Genomic DNA, 16157 nt, shown 5'->3' on the forward strand with positions numbered 1-16157 from the left:
GCATATTTTCTCCATGGAACTAGTGGTTTCCTTCTTCGTGTAGCCCCAGGAGCTATAGGAGTGGGAGATCATGCCCACTGTATGCTCCCAGGGCCCCTAGGACCTGTCACCCAAGGGGAGGATTGCTTGGAAACTCCACCGCGTAAACCACACCTCAGTGTTTCCCAGCTCCTCTCCGAAGGGCTCTTTCACAAGAGGAAATTATCCAGCCAGTGGTATTTAATTGGTTTAGTAATTACTGTCATTACTACACTAGATTGTAGTAATTATTATGCTTAGCAAATTTTGGAAGCCCTAATCGTAGAAGAAAAACAACATTAACAGTCCTAACTTTTATTTAACAACACTAATGAAGTCATTGATTTAGTATTTTAACATACACAAGCTATTTCACCACAATAACACTGACTTATCAGTATGAAAGGCAGAGAGTAGAGTTTCAAATGGGATTTGTTACAGAATACACAGCTTCAGAAATTGGTTGGTGGTATTAGCAACATCACTGTATATGAGAGTATTAATGTGTTATACAGTATGAAGGAAAGATCCCAATTAAAATCTTGTTGCTAAACAAGTGACAAAGACCTTATAAACAGCTTAAGGCTCCAGGCTAGCCGTTGTTGGGCTTGAAGATCAGACTCAGTCAGTGAATGGGAAAATGTTTATAATGTGGTTTGTTTTGTTCATAACACACACAAAAATATAACCAAGCAGCATTAGTGGGTTTATTCAGCTTAATATACATACTGCAATTTCTGGATATATTTCATAGTGGCTTGGGGAGTGAGCCATATCACTTAGACATTATATAATATCAGAACAGGTATATCTGCATGGCATTTGACCCAATTAAATTACTAGTTGGATACTAAAGGTCTCTCACTATCATTCAGGCTGAGTGTTTCTGAGGTCTGCATTTGGCAGAGGCCCCTCCGGTATTCAAGAGCTCAGAACCAGCCTTTGCTCAAAGAGCACCCTGGCCAAGCAGCACATAGTGCTCCCAAAATGTGTAGTTTGGAATACATAGTCCTCTCACTTCCAGCAGCAACAATCAGGTGTAGCCATTAAAATAAATGGCCTTAAACTGGTGTACAACTGGTTTGAGAGGTAAATCAGGCTTTGATTATTTATCATCTACATCAGAGGTAAAGATTAAGTTACATAGGTATGTCTACACTGCACACTAAGCACAGGCTCTCACTCAGGTTTGAGCTCAAGCCCACCTTCTATCCACACACATACATCAGATTGACTCGGGTCAGTAAGCATTCGAGACTCAGATCCTAGGATGCTGCTCACGAGGTGGATCAGAACCTGAGTCTCACTCTGACTTGGGCCCAAGGCCTGCCGTTTTGTGGTGTGGACACAGTTCATGTTGCAGAGCCGAGTCAGAATGTATGCATAGTGTAGTATGGACATGTTAGTATGGCTGTGAGACCTGAGGCCAGCAATTATAAACCTGGTACGGACACTCAAACGCAGGCTTGGAACCACCAAGTCCACAAGCCTGTGCCCCATAGACTCAGGTTTACAATGCGGCCCAGACATACCCATAGTCACACAATGTATGTGCTTGCCTTTGCAACAGCTAAAAGAGGAGTAATCTGGCAGTTTAGCATCCGCTTTTAAAATGCTCAGCTAAAATCAAGGAAAAACCCTGACTTCTGCCAGCCTGCAGTTGTGTCTTAAAAAAATACATGAAGTTCATCACTGACCTACGTGTAATGCTTGGATATACTGAAGTTACAAAAGTTCCAAGCTTGCCATAATGCCAGAAACAGGTCAATTTGGGAGTCAGATAACCTTTTAAAATACCTTTTGTTAATGTGGGGGAGCCATAGTAAAAGAATCTAATCTTTAATTTTTTAATTTTTTTTTATTTCAGCTTTTACCAAATGCTGCCAAGAGTCTGGCTTTCTTATGGTGGTGAAATGTCAACAGGAAAATGCAGCATTGAAAGAATGTCTGACTACCTAGTAAGTCAACATGAGACTTTAAAAAAAAATGTATATTGCTATTGAGAAACTGGGAAAAAAACCAACAACCCAAGTCCTTTAGACAATGCCTGAGTCCGTTATGTAGTTTTAAGGTGTTCTCAAAAAGGTACCACGTATCTTCAGATGATTCCAGAAGTGAATGGAGATGCTAAGCCTCTTCAGGTTTGCAGTCTCATGACTTGGGCCTTCCACTACTGAATCTAGGTTGGGGTATTTTCTGAAGGAAAGCAATTATATCTTCCGCTTCATGGATCAGGGAAAGCAAGGCATCTTTTACACTAGCATTTTTTCTGAAAAATTCCCCATGGTTGTGAACACTGCTGCAGCTCTGTTGGTGGTAGCACTGTTTTAGGCAAAATGCTGGTAGATACTAATATTCTACCATGGTGTCAAAGAGACCTGTACTGAGCCCTCTTTTGAAGCTCTTGTTTGTCCAATGAATGTGATCAATGACTCTGGACATTTCTTTAGTCTCTCTCTTGTACTCTATTAGGTGTCAGTATCTGCAGCCAGGCTGTTTTGAAGATTAATTATGTCACTCTAGGGCCGAAAGTCTGAAACTGAAGGGGAAAAAAAATTACATTAACATCCTTACCAGGAACTGTAGCAATTACTCTGTTGGTGTTCAGAACAGTCAGCACTGTTTTATAACAACTTTATATCAAAGGTATGTGTTGCCAGGCACAAGTTTATGTAGTGGAAGCTTGCATTACTGTAAATATTAATCTGTATGTTAATTGTGGACTTCCTTGTGGAAGTTGTATAAAATAAATTTTGACAGCTGCCTTCAGAGGTGTGTGTATGTATATATCTGTATAAGCACTTCATTTCCTGGGGTCTCTGCAGCACACTGTGGAGAACTGAGACCTGAGTACTGGGTGTATAGCAGATGTGCTACAGCGCTAACCAGTATAGAACAAATATGAAATTCAGATTATTGCTAAATCATAAGTGGTATTTCTAAAAAATTAAATGAAGGTAAATTGAAAAAGTTAGTTAAATCTGCTGTTTATGGGCCCTATCCTATTTGTACAGGACCAAACACACTGTGCCCTTCACCATAACAGGGCAGGTTTGGTTACTTAAGGTTTGTCTACATAATGGGGTAATGTGCTCTTCAGGGATATGATTTCTAAAGCACACTGAAGCGTTGCACATTAGCTGGTCAGTGTAGACCCTGCTAATGCACTCTAAAGGTTCTCTTTTGGGCTTTAATACGATACTGCTTGAAATAGCACTATGTTAAATCACACCAGCAGGGTCTACATTGACAATTACTGTGCACTTTAGAAATCCACTCTCCAGTAGACAAGCCCTTAGTTGAAAAAAAGGCACAAATCGTGTATTCCTGCGGATATAAAGGGCTTGTTGACAAGGGGAAATAGCCCCCACTAGCAGTTCTGCACCAAGGGTACCTTTGTGCAGTTTAGCTTAAATCCACTTCCAAAACTAAACCTCACAAAATGTCTTCATGAGCAGTAAATATCCACTAGTGCAAAACATCTGTCGCATTTTGAACGCAGACCCTAGCTTATTTTGCACTAACACCCCTTTATAGAGAAGCCTACCCCCTGATGAAATGATCTGCAGTTGTCGTTTTTTAATTAAACCATTTTTAATATGTAGTGATTAGGTTATTAGCAATAGATTGTATACATGAATCACAAATCCTACTTTTGAGTAAAAAGGTATTTGTGTTCTGCTCCTATTACAAATAAGTATATTGTTCCATGGAACACAAGTTCTCAAAGTGGTTTAATTTTAAGATAAGCAACTGTACAACTATAAATGTTGAGAAAATAGCAGCTGGTATCCAGGAAAAATGCAGTGGTTAGTGGGATTGTGATATCAGAAGTAATTACTCGGCTTTGTCCTTCAGCCATAGTGGCCTACTTCAGGTCTGAAAACAACATACTCTCCAGCAGAAGGCAGTGTTGGGGAGGAGACGGACGTGCAAATTTAAGCTAAGTGCTATTGCAAAGAGGCAAATTCAAAATCAACTTATGTATGGTCATTAAACTCAAAACGTAAAGAGTTATTAATGCTGCAGGTAGCATCTCAGTTCCGCAAATGTTAACTTTTTTGATTAAGGTAGAAGTCACAATATTGTTTGTTTTTCTTGTAGCTATAATGATCCAGCCTTTTATGAAGAATGCAAAATCGAATACTTGAAGCAAAGGGAAGAATTCAGAGCTACTGGAATTCCTGCTAAACAAAGACAACAGAAGCTTCCTACAAGCATGTAGCTATATCCTAAAATGAAGGTTGGAAATTTACTTCAGTTATCAACATACGTTGATTTGATGGAATAAGTAAGTTAATTGAATAAGCAGACTCAATTTTGTTTAAAAAAAATAAATTTGTCTGAGGCAGGATTTAATTGAAATAACTGTATCTCATGTTGTATTTTGTGTATTAGGAATAAACTCTTTTATGAATGAATCCAAAATAAATAGGATATATTTTTGACCAGCTCCAAGGGTTTGAGGAACTCTGTTATGTAGTATATTTTGAGTAAAAAGTTGTTAGACCAATCCATTCTTACTGAACATTCTCCTGACTTACCCTCCCTCCACTAATATTCCTCTCTGTAGAATTTAGATTTTTTTTGTAATCAGGAAGACATTTTGCTTCTGTTTACCCAGGGTAATAAATTCAAGCTACTATCTATGTAAAAGAACAATTTAAGGTGTGCCTTTGCTTTCTCATTTAACATTGTTACAGCTGCTGTACAACACTGTGTATGTGTGAACCAGTTAGGCTTGAAAAAATATTCTGTACTTATCTTGGGAAAAGTGCCCTATCAGGAATTGTTCAAACACGATATTTTTAAAATTTTACTTGTGACTAATTTAACTCTGATCAAATGATTTTAATGTCTCTGTTTCTTATTACTCAGCTAAAGTGTGATGATGATATAGCTCACTACTGTATCATTAAAAGGACTATGTAATATAATAACTAAAGGTTTAGTCAGGCCTGCACAGAACACTGGTAACTTTCTGTTCCTGAGAACATGCTATCTCAATCTTCATTACAGTCCCTTCTGCCCAATTCTATAGCTCAGGCTACTGCCCCATTACTCATTACTTTAGAGTAGTTTTTTCTGCTTAGGAAGCTCACATCTTAAGGAAACCTCTTTCAGAGACAGAATGCAGCCGAGACACTGCCAGGAGCATAGTTTAAGGAAAAGGTACTCTCAGTGTAAGGTTTCTTTTTAGTGAAAGCTGGATTGTGAGAAAAGGCTTATGGGAAGAGAGGAAAAGAAACAAGAACATACTAGGCTAAAGAAGTCTCCAGAAGAGAAACAAGGCACGAAGTGTCATGGGAATTTTAACCATCACTTAAAGAAAAAGCAGACCATGCCCCAAAAAAGATAGTGCTAGGAGGTAAGAAATAGCAAACAACAGGCAGTAGGGTTTATTTTGAAGTTTTCATAATGGAATGATTGGTCCAGCCAGTAGAGGGCGGAGACTGGTAATCAGTCTCTTCCTCCCAGGCAGTGTTACTCCATTTCATTCATTTTTAAACTCAGCATCTACGGCTGAAAGAGAAAGTGTTAGCAGACCAAGATATTGCTTTATAGAATAAGAAAATGGCTGCCACAATTTGAAGTTGGCCTCAGAAAAATTTAGATCAAGACCAAGAGCACTTCTGTCTTTTGAAGGGGAGAGGGTGCTTACTGATGTGTAAAACAGCTGCAGTTAGTTTAGTATCATTCCTCCTCTACCTTCCTATTTCAAAAGAAGTGATAATGCTTATATCATTAAAAACCTAGTTTACACAATAGAATTGAGTTGCTGCACTTGTGAAATTATTGTGGATGGTTGTAAGTAAGCAACCAAACAACATGTGTATACGAAACAAAACGGCAAAGGTCTAGTAAGAAACCAAGGAAATGAAAGTGATAGACAAAGCCAGAATTGTTTCTAGATGTTATATAGCATTTTCTGTCTTTGCTTACTGTTTGAAAGAAGCTGTTTCTTTAAAATGCTGTTTTACACTTGGATTACTGAATCTGAAAAATCCAAGAAGGGAAAAAAAAACCTACACAGGTGTGTTAGTTAAAAAGATAAAACTTGAAACTGTAGTGTCCTGTCTAAGCATTAAAGGGCAGTTTGGGGGTTGCTAAGTTTTAGGGAGTTTGTCTGTCCTGTAAATAATTTGCTTGTAACTTTATTTTGAAGAGAATACATTTCTTACAGCAGGCGACTTGCATGCACTGTTAAAACCAGTAAGTACGTTTCAGATGAACAAATTACTTGAGTACGCAAGGCTCAGGGAAGCTTCTACTGCTTTTCCCCCACTGAAGGGATTTGTTCAGTGATTTTTGTATTTAATTGTTGCCTGTCAGTACCTTTTTATCACCACAATTGCTCCTGAATTATTGAAATGGAAAGTCTGCTTGGTGATGTGTGTCCTTGAAATTTGGAAATGTGAATATCTTAAATTATCGGCAGAAATTACAGTCCTGTCCTTCTGAAGTCTATGCCTATTACCTGAATAATCAAGGACACCACGCTTTTGTCTCAGTGGCATTGAGCTTACTCAAATCAATGGGGTGTAGGTGTACCCTAATGAACTGGGAAGCCTGAGAACATCTGCAGATAGGCAATACTTAATAGGTGTCACTGCCAGCTCTATCACTTTTTCTATTTTAACACTCTATTTTCAGTTGCCAAGTTAACTATATGCTAAGGTTTTCTACATTTGCTGTCTGCCGCAAGCAGATCTTTTGGGGAAGTTTCAGCAAAAGAAGACAAGCCATTTCTGAGGACAGGGAGAGTTTTTTTTCCAGTGTTAATTCCAACCATTCCATTGGAGAAGGAATTTTAAGTTTAGCAGTAGGATGGCCTGAGAACAGATACTTTTTACTGTCCCTCTGAAAATCTATCAAGATTTGGGCCAGTTATAAGCTGCTGAAAATTACCATTTGCACATGTTCAATGTGGTCTTCAGAGGCTTGCTGCTAGTCTCCAGCAATTAACTCTTGATCATTCTTTTAAGGCCTGTGAGACTTAGCCTCATCAGTCACCAAATGCACAGGAGTTCTACTAACCAGGTGCCCTGGGCATGCTCCCAGGCCCCACTCAGCCTCCTGCATAGTAGGAGCTGGACCTTCAGGGGGACACAGACACACTAGTAGCAGGACTTTCTCCTGCAGCCTAGGAGAAGATATCCCAAGCTGAAGGCCAAAAGATGACCTTCCATTCACTAGTTTTAATTCTGTGCAGTCCATGGTTTAGATGCAACAAGCCTTTCCACTCCTATGTGTACCATTCTCCTTCTGTTTTATAGATATGGAACCTGAGCGGTTGTCCAAGCTCGCTGCTGGCAGAGCTGGCACTTGTTTCTATGCTGGCAAGCCCAAATCTCATTGAGTGAGCTATACTGATTGTTCCAAACCTTGGCTTGACTGCCCTGTCAACCACTAGACCCTTGCTTCATTTAGTGTCCAGGATGGGATGACAGCTGGGTTCTGTTCCAGTGCAATGCACACACAGCTTTAACTTAGGCATCTGCTAAGTTTTGGGCACTTTGCAACCTTAACGTTCTTTTAATGTATTGTTTTTTGTGTACTGGAATATATTTTATATAGCCGCTCATAGAAATCGTGTCACTTTATCCACTAAAGTAGCTGTCTTTTATGAAAGAGGGTCAAACTCTCATCAGCAAGTTTAGTATTGTTTTAGTCACTGCCCCTCCTTCCTTCTGCAGTTAACAGGAAACAACTTTAGATTTTAATCAGTATAAAAATGTGACATCTATAGTATTACCATTGCTTGCAAATTGCATGTTAGTGGTGACATTGGGAATAGTCCTAGCTTGGCACCTTACATCTTTTAAGGATAAGGCAGGTTTTGTCCTTGTCAGAAGTTATTCAGGAATGCGGGGAGGCTGGTGCATTTTAAGTCAGCTGTCCTGAAAAGTTTCAGAATCTTAAACATAGTGGGAGCTGCCATGTAAATGCTCTAGGAAAAACAACATAACATCTGCTAAAAAGATTGTGTAAGCAGAGTCTAAATGAGCCCTCCCCTGACAACTAGTGATCTTGTTTACATGGGCACACCGACCCTGCCTAGGGGCTCAGCATGATGAGATTGCTTGTCCAAATGATCACTTTTGGCTGGTGTTGGATCCTCAGTCTCCTTGTTATTGGGACAGGAGTAATAAAGAGTTGTTATCCTTGTTGTGTGACTCAAGGGCAGCAGAACTGTACTTGGTATATCCTGATTGAGGGACTCACCCTCACTTACTTGCTAGGTAGAGGTTCCAAAGCCCAATGAGTTGAGAGAGGGTGGGCTCTGCCTAACAGGCCTCAGACACAATTTGACCCTTTCTCCCTCCACTGTGTAATAACAGCTAATTTAGACTCAATTGAGAGTCTTGATACACATCACAAAGCTGAAATCACTGATACCTAGGTCTAAATGTTAGACCTGTTTTTGGACAGTGTGTCTAATGCAAGAGACTGCCCAGTATGTACCAGCAGTGAGGCTCCCCCTACTGACAGCTGAAATCACAGAGCTGTGTTAAGTGGTGGGACCTGAAGACATCCCAGCAGATTAGTATGTGTTCGGCAGGGTGGCATGGAGATCCAGTGGCAGGGCTGCCAGTGAAAAGGAGCAGAGCGCTGATTAGCTGGCAGGGCCGTGAGCAAGTGAAGTGCCTTCTTACCCTACCTCCAACCAGGGTGGGAGGTGAACTCTGTGGATGTACCTCTGGACTCTGGGTCTGCACTGACCAAGGACAACTGGGAGTAGGGTGCAGAGACAGGAAGGGCACATGAAAGAGACTTTTGGTTGCTGGCCTTAAGAACCTGACTGAAAAGGACCCTACCCAACTTATTTGAGGGGGGTCTTTTGCTGATGGTTTATGAACTATGTTTGTGGTGATGTTTGCTCAACTTAAAGCCAGGTTACTTCCCTCCTTTTAATAAAAGCTTCTTTTCTACATTCACATTCTGTATTTCTGAGAGGGGAAGTACTGCCTCTTAGTGGTGCCCATGGAGTGATCTGTAATTGGCCTAGGTTACTGGGTGAGGACTCGAGCTTGTTTTGGGCTGTATTGTTGGAGAAACCTCTAGATATTGAACTTGGCTCTTGGTGCTCTCAATTCTAACAAACAGGCAAAAGTGGAATTCAGGCAGGTAAATCCTTAGTGTTTTGAAAAGATAGCAACTAAGTTGAGAGACACAATGGAGTTTGAATATAAAGCATTAAAATGGAGACTAATACATTGATCTGTATGAGATCAGCAAGTCTGGAGTACGTCAACTTAAGGGTCTTAAATCACTGAGAGAGCAGAATCAGGGCCACTATCCAAAAATTGGCCTCATAAGGAGTTTGAAGCCTTCAGTTTTTAACATTGTAGGTGCTGCAACCAGGTGGTAGTGATTGAATATAGATAGGTCATTGCTGCTCTGTAGTTATGTGGGTCAGAACCACTAATACCAGCAGTACAATCAATGGAATTATGCTGACTCACATTAGAGAAGGAACTGGTTTTGTAGTTTACTTTCTTTTGCCTACATCGCTGCAGTAGGCCACAGAATGTCTCCTGTACAGGACTGAAATGACATGCAGCCATATCCATCTTTCTTACCCTGTCAAGTTCAGGATAAAAGTGTTGGAGAGATTCAGGTTTCCCCCTTCACCATGGAAGATTTAGTTGTACACTTTTCCAACATGTTAATTTCACTTAGAAAACTTCGCTTAAGATGTCACAGTGCTATCTTAAAATAAGAGGTAGCCACCACACCAGCCATGTCAAGAAGCTGTTTTGAGCACTTATAGCAGAGAGATGCAAGCCTCCAATGCAGTGGGGGCTTAGGTTGAAATCCTTTTAGGACTGCTTGAGGAGTAAGTAGGGGTGGCACAGTTAATTTTTGCCTGTGAAAGTTTCCCCCAAGTTTTTCCCACTACATTGGCCATGGTGCTACTCCCAGCATTAGCTGTTAAGGTGGGACTCCAGTTATTTCATAAGTGCTTCTGCCTTTCATCCCCCATTAGTATCTTTACAACTTGCTCAGTTCCTGCAGGCCCAGGAAGGAATTAACAGGCACAACAGCCAATCTCAGACTTTGTATGGCAGTATAGTTCCTGCCCCTGTACAGCCCCTTCCATTATTTAAGATTGTTTAACACAACTGTTTGGGAGAAATCTGACCTGGTTAAGTTTTAATGGAAGATGAACATATTGAAATGTTTAAACATTAAGGCTGAAATGGTTTTTGTCTAGCATCCCCTCTTCCTACACTCGCTCAGCAGTGAATCCCCGCCTACCAGGAAGTAAGGAAGCAAAAAACATGTCAGTCAAGAAGACAGATTGAAATAGATGCCTCCTTTCTCCCCCTCCTCCAGAGTTTGCCGACCTCCAATGGAAGCAAGGAGCAATGCCATAGTCCTCCTGGGCTTTTTTCCCCCCTCATAGTTCCTGTTTTGAAGACACTTCCATTCTTTCTGCCTTGCAAGTCAAAGATGAGCCAAGCACACTCCAGTGTGTCAGGGGAAGGTATATAAAAATCATGTTTCCTCCTCAGCTTAAAGGGGCCCCAGGCTTGCTTACTCCGCCACCCCAGGTAAGTTGCACCTTATTTCTTCCATCCCCTTAATTGTAACTTTCACTCACATTTCAGTTTACACAGACATGTTTACCTTCCAAATTTGGCTGGTCTGAGCAACACAAACAGTTGTATTTATCAAAAAATACTGCCCCTCAGCTGAAGAGATTTTTTTTTTTTTTTTTTTTTTTTAAGCACATGATCTACATCTTGCTTGCCCCAAATCCCTAATCAACTTAGCAGGTGTTTCACTCCATAGCTAAATATACTAGATCTACAGCAGAGCAGTAGTGTTAAAGCTGCGTAAAACCTTCCCACAGCCATTGATCAGCATTTGGAAGAAGACTTCCCCATAAATATAAAGTAGGGAACAAAGTACGATTTTAGTTTGTATTTGTACTATTAATTGAAAACAAAAAGGGACAATCAACGTAAAGGGACTTTTAAAAAAAAAAATCTACTGTCATTGCAACCACTACCAAGCTTATTGTAACTAGAAGAAATGAAAAAAAATCTGTTCACTTTATACATTTGGCAACCTGTTAGAGGAAGCTAGTTTTGGGGCTCACTTCTCGTCCCTCCTTGGCCTGGATATTTCACACAGCAACAAGGGAGGAGAAAACCACAGTCAGTAGACTCAGGACATAAAGTTACTGAAACTGTTACTACCTTTTGAATTTAAAATTGACAGTGCCTCTAAGTTTATACTATGCCAGTGTTAACAATTAGTAAAAAATACCTGGGAGATAAGCGACTTTCCAGGTACTTAATATGCAGTCATCTTGCTTTATGTTCACTTGATATGAAAAGCAACAAACCGTGTTTAGGACTAAGAATTCTAACCATGTCTTTCCAAGAAAAGTTCAATATTCTGTAACATTTTCATACTACTTCCATCAAGGATGAATAGGGCTGCGAGTCACAGCACTGACCAGTTCACATGAAATTTAACAATTTGATTTTTCAAAAAGTGTTTAATTTATACAATTTACCCAGTTTCAGAGGAAATTTTTACTTGTGTGTTGTGGGGATTTTTGCTTTCTACCCCCACTTACACATTGATCAACTGGACTGAATTTTGATTTCTTATACAACCCCCCCTCAAAAAAAAATAAACCCTACAGCCATTCTTTACCCTTTGTGATGGCATTAGCATGCAATTTATGAGCATGTGCAATAAGAACCTTTGATTTTTGAAAATGGAAAAATTCTTACAAGCCACAAAAAGCGTGATTTAAATTGCTCTTTTTAATCAAGATTTGATTGTAGACTTTAGCCCAACAAATGCCTCCCCACCTCAGAAACTGGCCAGTTCCCAAATGATTCCAAACCCAGAGCTTCTCTTTTCAAGGGTTATGGTAGAGCTGCTTGTTGCTATTAGTGGACTGCAACTCCAGCCTACAGCAAGCTCCACCTTGTCTCATCTGTCAGAATCTAGCAGTCCCCCTCACCTAGTGCTGCTTTTCCTTCCTCAGCACATACCTGTAGCAGAGGCCTAGGCCCAGGGACTTCCTTGCACAGATAACAGAGCGGCTTCATGCTGAAGTGCAGCCTAGCTGTTTACAAAAAGGTGAAGAGTAGGACAAGATTGGAAAGGGGCACTTTTGGAAGAGGAGAGGGAGAATCTACTTTCATGTGCCCAGGAGGAGAATACTCCTCCTCCACATGTCAGAACAATCTGTGGAGGTGTACACTTCTCCTAAGGGCTAAGAAGGGACCTTGAATTTAATCTTTTATATTTTCACTGATCTGTGCTCAGATTCAAATTCTTCCCTGTTTTGCACACAACCTAAAAATAAGGAATTTAGAGAGCAGCAACAAAGGAAACACTATGCTTGCCAAAGCCCATAGAGATTTATAAGTGAAGCCAATTTCAAACAAAAATAAATTTATTTAAAATTTTAAACAACAGGATTCCTTCCTTGCATAATTCTAACTGTTAATCAGGTTGATGGCTGTTGAATACATTAAAAACTTACCAAAAATCTTTGTAACCAAGGGAGTAAACCCAGTAAATTACATTAGAACTAGATACAATATAGTGCAGCCACATGAGAAATAGTTTCTGCTGCTTTGTTATTACATAGGTAGTTGGTTCTATCAGCTAAAGCCTAGTGACTTGGATTTGTTTTATGCATATTGGGGTTTGTTCTATTACTTTGCAAGAGCTTGTACTCCCTTGAGTCAGCCATGTTCATTGGTCAGAATAAATTCCAACATCTGACACTATTTCCATTAATCACAGACAAACCAGTATACGTGAGCAAAATAACAAAGATAAAAACATATCTAGTGAAAGGTAGGCATATTATTTATGTATGCTGTTTGCTAATCAAATAGATGGTATCAAAGACATTCTTTTGACTTCAAGATAGACAAAAGTCCAGTACATAAGAAGGAGATGGCTATCATATGAAGTACTGAATGCATGGGCGGGGGGGAGGTGGAGGAGTGAGTGGACCCACATAAGTCACGTAGTGCCCACATTTCATCACACTTTTAAAGTACATCACTGATATGGCTGCATTACAGTCATAACTTTCCTACAGAAGTTACTGGCTTTTTTTTTTTAATATATATTTTACTGCTTAACTGTTGTGAAATCCATTTTTTCTTTACATTGACCTTAAGGTAGACCAGTGAATTTGGATGCTTGTTCCCTGTATACAGAGAATAATTACCAGTACTAATCATTTTACTTCCAATTAAACTTTATATTCACTGAGAATATGAATACCCAATGTAGGATTTTCCTTGTAAGTATTGTACATTTCAACCATTTCACTTTAAACCTGGTGTATAAAGCCAAATAGTTCTAAAACTGCTCTCCCAAAGAGCAAGACTTAAATGCCTAGAACAGTGGTTCTCAAACTGGGTGTCATGACCCCCCAAGGGGTCATGAGCTGTCAGCCTTCAGCCCAAGCCCCAGTTTGCCTCCAGCATTTATAAGAGAGTGTTAAATATAAAAAAAGTGTTTTTAATTTATGGGGGGGGGGGTCTGATTCAGAGGCTTGCTGTGTGAAAGGGGTCACCAATACAGAAGTTCGAGAACCTCTGGCCTAGAAGCTTCCTTGGTTTAAAGAGAAATTGGTCTTTATACCAGTTAACCACATACATCAGTATATGGACACAACTGTATAAAGTTGGCAAATTCATAATTTGAAACACTTTAGTTTTCTACAAAACAGAAGAAAAACCCCATCGATATGGCACGGTTGTGTATTTCGAACACTAATACTTAACAGCCAAGCTGCTCAAGTTAAGGCTTCTGTTCTTGTGACAAAAAAATATTGGTGGCCTTAGAAACGATACAGTTAAAGTGAAGATTGTGGTGATACACATATGAGGCACACAAAGATCATTGCATTTTGGTTAGGGTGATTCTATAACAGGCACCAGTGTGCGTAGAATGCAATTAATTTCCTTTGTCAGTGGAGACAAATAAAAACTATGTCCGTGAATTTCAGCTTTCGGCAGCATCTATTTATGATCTTTAAATACTTACAGTAAGGCCAAAGAAAAAGTGCTGTCTTAACAGTGTATCCTAGCAGTATTGGTTTATACATGTTACATAAACATGATTTTGGAAAAAAACTTATAAATCTCACCATTTCTTCCTGACATATATCACACATTATAAATCCAGTGACTATCCTAAACCAGAGGGGGTAAAAACAACATTCCAATTCCATTCTTTACCTGAGAGTTTTATATCTGAAAGACACTTCTGTCAGAGGTAAGCTCACAGCTTTCAAGAAGTTTCTAACACAGGATTCCAAATGCCTTTATGAGCAGTGTTATGGACATACAGCTAACTGAAATGCAGAGCTGGATTATTTTGATTTAGTCCAAGAGTTCAATATTCAGTCTGTGTAATATTTGCAAGTGTGTGTCATGTTCAGTATAAGAGGACCAAGCATTTAGGGGCTGATTCTGATTTGCTTACACCTGTATTATGAGTATAGCTCCTTTGATTTAGTCCTGATTTACAGCAACGAGTAATCAGGTCCTCCCCCAATCTTGGAACAAGACAAAAGTAGTTATCTCCACATTTCAGCTAAACTATTTTTCTCTTTAAAAAATTCTAGTACTCAGGTACCTATTCAGAATCAGCCCCAGTCTGTCTCAGGAACTACTTAGCTCTTGTGCAGGCAGTTTTGATTACACTGATCCAGGTAATCTATTGGGTAGTTGGACAAAGATGATTTATTTTTCATTTCCCAAAACATTGTCTCGCTAGGTTTTGGAGGGCTTGGGAACACCCAGGAATTATCTTCCAGAGAGCTCTTTCCATACGAGTTTTGTTCATGACAGGTTGTGCTGCTGATCTGGATGGGTCTCTCATCTGTCCATGACTGGAGATTTGCCTGTTCAGACAGGATTTTTACATCTCTTGGGAGAGGGGAAGCTATGGCATTGCAGAGAAGTTTGTCATTTTGTGAAAGAGAGGGTTTTTTGTAGACTGCCCCAGAAGAAGTCAAATATAACTTTGTGAGGTTCTTCTGCACGTCTTCAACACATTGTACTGGTGCACTAGTAGAAGCTGAAGAGAGAAGACAACTAAAATGTAATTCTTAATTTATGTATCTAGAAGATATAGTGTACATACATTCAGAAATATGCCTAGTGTAACAGGACAACTTTTCAGCTAATGGATTGCATATCCTGCTTCGAAGTGCTCATTAATCCGAGTTAACACAAATTTTATTCAAATATATTTTTCAAGTTTCACCATAACTCAATAAAATAGCACTATCTCAAAAACCAAATCAACTCGTTCCCACATAGATGTAGGAGGGACTGGTGAATCTTTGGGCGTTTGGTAAGGCAAGTATAGAGTGCTGCACCAGGATGATCTACTTGGGCTGAGAAAGATCTACGATTCACAACCGTCCCTTCTGGCCTTGGAATCTCTGAATGTTGCTTGCCTGCAAAGAATCTATTTCATTGTCTCTGAATGAGCAGCCTCCTGCTGCTGCTAGGTCCTGAACTCATCCTCAGTCCATGAAGCAATAGTGGGGAGATGGCATGGAGCTTACTGCTTCTCTGTTCAAGGACCAGGTTTTAAACAGGCAGCAACTATCCAGAAGTGGGAATGGGACTGACCACATGTTGGGCGAGTATGTGACAAGGAGTGGGCGGCGCTAAATTGCCCATACCACCTCTACTTCTCTTTAGCATTTCACTACAAATTTAATGAGGATTAGTAAATGAGGACTGTCAGTTAGATACTACAAGATAAATTTCCTACAATAGCTATGAAACTAGGATACAAACTCTGGTTTACAAACACAACGCTCATAAGGGACAAACAGAAGAGTCAGTGCCCTCTCAGCAGGATGTAGTATCACCCTGCCAGGGAAAGTGAAAAAATGGTGACCAATTAGCAAATTTCAGTAAAAAGCACTTTCCAATGGCCGGTTGTCACATCCGGAAGATATAGTTGAGAAATTTGTGACTCACCCAATCTGTGCTGATAGGTGTAAAAAGCAGTGCTTGAGATGTAAGCGATTCATAGGTACAAGGACAAATGGCAACCACATACTGTAGTCCAAATGCTGTGAATACTGGAATTGGAGAAGCTTTAGGGCAGATGAA

The 16157-nt window shown here is 39.9% G+C and overlaps 2 protein-coding genes across 7 annotated transcripts in view; one reads left to right on the plus strand and one right to left on the minus strand.

Moving 5' to 3' along the window:
• Window positions 1–4680, plus strand: part of CMC1 (C-X9-C motif containing 1) — an 80861-nt gene extending 76181 nt beyond the window's left edge. For 3 of the 4 annotated variants that reach the window (XM_050938558.1, XM_050938559.1, XM_050938561.1), the window contains 2 exons: window positions 1886–1976; window positions 4123–4680. In XM_050938558.1, coding sequence (XP_050794515.1) covers window positions 1886–1976; window positions 4123–4243 — 212 coding nt within the window. In that variant the 3' untranslated portion in view covers window positions 4244–4680. Of the gene's footprint in view, window positions 1–1885; window positions 1977–2490; window positions 2575–4122 lie in introns of those variants that run through there. The other variant, XM_050938560.1, reaches the window with a different exon arrangement.
• The window catches only part of AZI2 (5-azacytidine induced 2), a 69099-nt gene continuing 53259 nt past the window's right edge, over window positions 318–16157 (minus strand). For 2 of the 3 annotated variants that reach the window (XM_050938486.1, XM_050938487.1), the window contains exon 8: window positions 11790–15102. In XM_050938486.1, coding sequence (XP_050794443.1) covers window positions 14696–15102 — 407 coding nt within the window. In that variant the 3' untranslated portion in view covers window positions 11790–14695. Of the gene's footprint in view, window positions 2558–11789; window positions 15103–16157 lie in introns of those variants that run through there. The other variant, XR_007772391.1, reaches the window with a different exon arrangement.

The sequence above is a fragment of the Gopherus flavomarginatus genome, chromosome 2, assembly GCF_025201925.1.
Source record: "Gopherus flavomarginatus isolate rGopFla2 chromosome 2, rGopFla2.mat.asm, whole genome shotgun sequence".
NCBI classification, from domain to species: Eukaryota; Metazoa; Chordata; order Testudines; family Testudinidae; genus Gopherus; species Gopherus flavomarginatus.